Genomic DNA, 5,915 nt, shown 5'->3' with positions numbered 1-5,915 from the left:
AAAAAAATAACTTAAAAGAAAAACTTTCCTTGATTTCCTTCTTTGGCACACATTCCATCTTTCCATCTGCCATCGCTCAGCTGAACTCCCCTCCATACACACACACACATTCACTTTACAACAAACACACTTATAAAGCCAAAGTTCATGAAAAAGTTCGTCACTTCTTGTATGCTCCCATCTCCTCGCCTCTGCTGCCGCTCCTCCTCACGCCCCCGAAATGCCAATCGGGGATGAAAAGAATATCTTGATTGCAAACACAGGAGCATCTGTAGACCTATACCCAGGAGTCAGGAGAGCCGGGGTACTGCTCTGCCCTGTACGAAGGCCTCCGTGTGCTAGCGTAAAAGTCCACATAGTTGGTGGTGGATTTCAGTCCATGAGGCTGGGAGCTGTAGTCAACCGTGGGCGGGTAGGTGATGACCTCCTCCAAGTAAGGGTCGTCAAAGCCGTGGGGATGCTTCAGGTACATTCTGTACGTATCGTAGTTTCTCCGGCCCGGATCCTCTGTGTAATACATAGGCTGCAGGGAAAAGAGACAGGTAGGAGGCTATGATGAACTGTTTTGCCTTTGAATATGATCAAGACCCAGTAGAGGAAAGTAACTACCATGACTACATTTACTCAAGTACTGTATTTAACGTGAAATTAAGTCAAATCATTCAATCAAATCCTGTCTTTAAAACTCTCTCTCTGCAATTACCTCTCAATGTGGTAATTTAGTGGCGGAGTTTACAAGATAAATATTGTATGAGTCATGTTTGTAATATAGTCTAACAGTTTTTATTTTCATCTCATTGATGTCTGCCTGTTCACTCTCGTTAACTCTCTATTAACTTAATGCTAATGCAAGGTTGCAAACATTTCTCACAGCTGCTGTCTCATATTAAAAGCTTTCAACTGACAAAACATCGGGAGGCTTTTATTGTGAAGCAGTCACAGGAAACAGTGCATTCGTACCCAAAGTTAGCGCTGACTGCACACCTCCAACTCCTCAGCAAGGTAACCAATTCCTCTCTGGGACCGGTGCTGTAGTATCAAACTGTACTTAATGTTACCACAATAAACCACAAGTGTTGCCAAATAAACCAGGACAGAAATGTTAATGATTATTACTTTAAGTACAGTTTTGAGGTATTTATTGTTATATTTTATGTATTAGGTATTTTATGCTACTTAATACTTCCTCCACTACATTTCTACATTTCAGGTATAGTTGGTGGCTACTTTGCAGATTCTAATTTTCATTCAAAACTTAAAGTTTTACGATGCACTGTTACACAGCACATAAAGTAGATAAAATGAACTCCATCTCAACCAACATTAAAATGCAGCTTACACATTAATAATTAGTGTTTAAAAACTAATAATTTAATATTCTGCATAATAACATAACACAAGGCAGGCGAGTGCTTTTACTTTTAGTAATTAAAGTACTTGTGCTGATAATACTTAAGTGTATTTATAGAAGTATGAATTTAATAAGAGGAATTTTAGTTGTAATAGAGTATTTTGTATTTTCACATTGCCTTACTTTTACTTAAAGGAATAATTTGACAGTTTGGGAAATTCGCTTATTTGCTTTCTTTCCAAGAGTTAGATAAGCACATCGATATAGTACCTCTGGACTCTCATCTGTTAAATATAAGGCTTCAGCCAGCAGCAGGTTAGCTTAGCCAAGACTGGAAACAGGAAAAAACAGCTGACCTCGACCTGTCAAATAGTAACAAAACCTGGCTACCAGCATCTCTAAAGCTACTTAACACGTAACATCTTATTTGTTTAATGTGTACAAAAAACAAAGACGTAAAAACATCAAGCTTTTTTGGCCATGCAGAGTAACTTCTCCACTGGCTCTTCCCATCAAACCCTTAGAAAGCAAGAGAGTATATTTCCAAAAATGCCCAAATATTCCTTTAATTAAAAGGATCTGAATACCAAAGAAAGCACAAAAAGCAGTCTTCTACTTTGGGTAATAAAATGAAACAACATGCACTGAAACCTCAGTAGTTTTTAGCAGAATGCACTCTTGTCTGGCAGGAGATTTTTCAGCCACTAAGCTAATCAATCACCTTCCAGCCCAAACGTCTCTGGACACTAATGCAACAGAAAACTGCTTCAAGGTAAATGGCAGAAATCCAGAAGATAAATGGAATTGTGTTTGTCTGAAATAAATGGGGTAATGACTGTCCTCATACATTAACTGGTCTAAATGTGATGGGATGAAGGACACAAGAGAACTCTCGCTTTGTCTGCCCCATCTCCTCCCTCCTTCTCACTGTGCCCATTATTTGAATGGGCACACATGGATGTGTCCCGCAGTGACAGGTGCCTGAGACGCACCCAGACCATCCCAATCCCAGCAGTCACATTCACTCTCGCTCAGACAATAGCTGATGTGCTGGGTCATTCCCAGCATCGCCATTTATTCACAGTGGAATACGCGTCAGTCTCTTTGTATTAGTCAAGTGAGGTGGAAGAGCTGGTTGTCCCCGCCAGGTTTATACAGCGCGGCGGAGGGATTTCAAACAAGGGCCTTGTACCAATAGCATCAAACATTTCCTAGAAGAAAACACTGGTTTTCAAGGGTGAAGATCACACCTAAAGGTTGCTTTCTTAGTTCAATAATGAAGCCAAGTAGTCTGTAATGAGTAGTCGAACTTCAAAAAAATTTGTTGATGAGAAATCTAATTTAAATAATTGTTTTATATTATTTATCAAGCTAAAATGTAAAACAGTCTCTTGTTAAAGCTGCTTTACTGCCTTGTAAATCATTGTATATTTAATATCTTTGGGCTTTACACTGTCTGCAAACAAGCCATTTGCAGACAGGGAATTGGGATGGGCGTTTAGGAACTGACATGACATTTCACCGTCAAAATGTTTAATAAAAAAAATTATAAGCAGATTAAATGATAATGACAATAATAATTTGTTTCTGTCGTAGTGCAAAACTTTACTTTTTTGATCCATTTAAACCTCTTCCAAAATGTACATACTTAGCTTCTGAATTAAAACATGAAAAATTGTCAGATATTTCCACCAACACCTGAGGCACAGTGACAACATGATTGATAGTTAATGACTGTCTGCGCTCTGTGCACCTTGTAGTGCCTCATGCCCCGAATGTTATGTTGTGATTACGGTGATGCTATTATGTCATTGTGGGTTGTTACAAGTTGTAAACTACTGTAATAATAACAAAAATACTGTGCACATAAAATTAATTGTATGAAATATAGATTTTGACACACTTATCTTGAACTTATATTCACCTGTGTTCTTCTGGGCTCCTCTCTTGTGGGTGATGAGTAGTAATATGGAGAAGGCTGTCCAGACCCTGGAAAAAAGTGAAAATAAAAAAAGCAATTTTGTGGGATTTGATGCAAATACATTTCATTTCATATCAGTGAGAAAGTGTGCACATCCCTGTCAGCCAAAAGTCTATATTTAGACAGAGAAGGATCACAAAGTGCTATGCTGTGCTGGAGAGAGAAATAACACAAAATAATTGAGTTGGCCACTGCTGTTCTGTTGTTTACATAGCCCATGGGATGGGTATTTTGGTTGGCACCTTATCCAACCGGTGGAATGCTGAAACTTAATTTCCACTTCCAATGTATTGCATGGACTGTTGAAGTTGCAGCTCATTTTGTTTACTCTGCCTCCACCCCCCCTCTTGCTCCCGCCAACCAGCGTAGGTTGGCGAGAGCTCTCGTCTGGCTGTTGTATGTCTGGGTACCCACTCACTGCCCCTGTCTGCATGCTGCGACTTGGGCCTGCTAACAATGGCGCCATTGAAGAGTGTCCACCACTGGCCGGCCAGTTTGCTTTACTGCTGTGCAGAGCATCTCCAGCACAAAAACAGCTCTGAGGTGCTCTGAATGAAACTGTCTGACCGTCTCGGGCATGTCTTGGCAGGGAGAGGAAACTGGCCATGGAATCTGCTTGGAGCGTTATGAGGGATAAAACAGATAATGCCCCTGCACAGAGGACCACAGCCTGAGATTACAGTCTGGTGCAGATGGTAGATACTGTTTGAATATAATTTTAAAGGCTACCAATATGCAAGCTGTAAGCACTTTAAATAGCTTTCAGATGTATTTGCACTGTTTAAGTACCTGTATACTGTTTTTTATGGATACTGTTGTCCCCTTGGTAATTATAAAATTGCATAGTTGACTGTGCTCTCTGATAATCTCTGATAGTGTCTCTATGCTCTTTGATGCCCAGCATGGCAGGAGACGACGTGGCACTGGCAGCTGCGAAGAGAAAAACACATTTAAAACATTAAATTCCAGAGGTTTTCCTGTTTCACTAGTGGTGTCTATTTTCATCTGGCAGGGCGTGCGGCAAACTAGTGCCTACCAGTGTGGTTGACTGGGGACATCTGAATGGTGCTGGTGGGTAAAGTGGGCTGGGACTTGAACCTGTCCCGTTCAAGTGTTGACACCGGAGTGAGGAAATGGTTTTGGTTCCATCCATCCTGTTAGGACAAACAGAGAGGAGGAGTGGTGGTTTGAATAACTAGAACAGAGCTGAATGTCACAGACCTCTATATTTAAAAAAAAATCCTTTGCTGTGTGGTCTAGGTGTGGCTAAAAGGAACAGTAGGCAGTTTTTTTTACATTCTTAACATTTGGTTTTGGCAAAAATAATAATAAGAATAATACACTTTGAATAAAATATAACAAAACCGAGGGATAACATGAAGTAAAAAAAAATTTAATGGCAAGAGAGGTATGATAAAACCCAGCAAGATATGAAATATTTAGAAACGCTTTCCTATAAACTGCTTTAAGAAGGGATTTAAAGGACGCGAATGATGTTGTGGGTCTGATTTCAATAGTTCCACAGTCTTGGGGGTCTAACAGCAAAGGCCCAGTCACCTTTGGTTACAAGCTGGGATCTGGGATCAACCGGCGGAGCTGCAACCACCGTTTTAAGAGAACATCGAGGCACATAGGGAGTCAATAAATCATCAATATAATGTGGAGCAAGGACGATTAAAAAGTGATGAGTAGAATTGTAAAATCGATACGGTACGTAATGGGCAGACAGTGCAAGTTGGCTAATTTCAGAGGGTGTTCCAGACATCTTTCTTTTTATGATAGAGGGTCGCTGCCATCAGGCCCAAAACTCTTACTTTCTTATAGATGGTACGCAGATCCCGGTACTGCCACAGTGTGTTCAGCACCTGAGCGGTTGCTTTAACCACCTTCATAGAATACCTGGAAAACAGATAAACATGTGTTTTTGAGTATTCACAAATCACTTTAACCTCATTTTAAATAACACTGTAAATATTACAGGACAGTATGATTGAAGGAAGAGAGTATCGTCAGTGTGTTTTAACCTGGAACATTACTGAATATATAGCAGGCTAGAAATAGCTACAGCGCTGTTCCATCATTCCACGGGGACTTAAAACCTCAATGCACACAAAACCACCTTCCCTGTGGCTATATTAAATGTTTGTGTCTGTGTGTGTGCTCAAATGGGGGAGTGTTTGTGTAAAACTCCCACTGTACAGTGTCCAGGACAGTCTGTACAGCCCTGCCACCAGCCACACATGGCTAATGACTGTTAGTGTGTGCTAGCAGTGCATTTGAGCATGTGCATGTGCATGTTAGGTCTGTATCAGTGTGTACTCTACACCCTCACTAAAAGCGTAGGGACAAATGCATGCTGCTGTAGCACACCTGTCTCCTCTGCCCTTGGTGATGTTGACCAGCTTCTCGATGCCGCCCGTGTCGGCCAAGGCCTTGGCGTTCTCCATGTTTTTGCTTGTGACCTCGTGCAGGGTGCAACAGATGGCTGCCACGGTCTCGTCTGACAGCAGGGTGGTGTTACCCCCAGGGAGGCGGTTGACCAGGTCCCTCATAGCATACTTCCCTGAGAGAGAGAGAGAGAGA

The 5,915-nt window shown here is 41.2% G+C and overlaps 1 protein-coding gene across 1 annotated transcript in view; it reads right to left on the bottom strand.

The window, feature by feature from the left end:
- The window catches only part of pkp4 (plakophilin 4), a gene marked incomplete in the record, with an annotated part of 59,694 nt that overhangs the window by 532 nt on the left and 53,247 nt on the right, over positions 1–5,915 (bottom strand). The window contains 6 exon segments of the mRNA XM_035676994.1: positions 1–523; positions 3,276–3,340; positions 4,122–4,262; positions 4,369–4,486; positions 5,147–5,231; positions 5,703–5,895. Coding sequence (XP_035532887.1) covers positions 278–523; positions 3,276–3,340; positions 4,122–4,262; positions 4,369–4,486; positions 5,147–5,231; positions 5,703–5,895 — 848 coding nt within the window.

The sequence above is a fragment of the Morone saxatilis genome, unplaced genomic scaffold (assembly GCF_004916995.1).
Source record: "Morone saxatilis isolate NCDOM2014 unplaced genomic scaffold, NCSU_SB_2.0 Contig5, whole genome shotgun sequence".
Classification (NCBI taxonomy): Eukaryota; Metazoa; Chordata; class Actinopteri; family Moronidae; genus Morone; species Morone saxatilis.
This window is presented reverse-complemented; position numbering and strand designations above follow the sequence as displayed.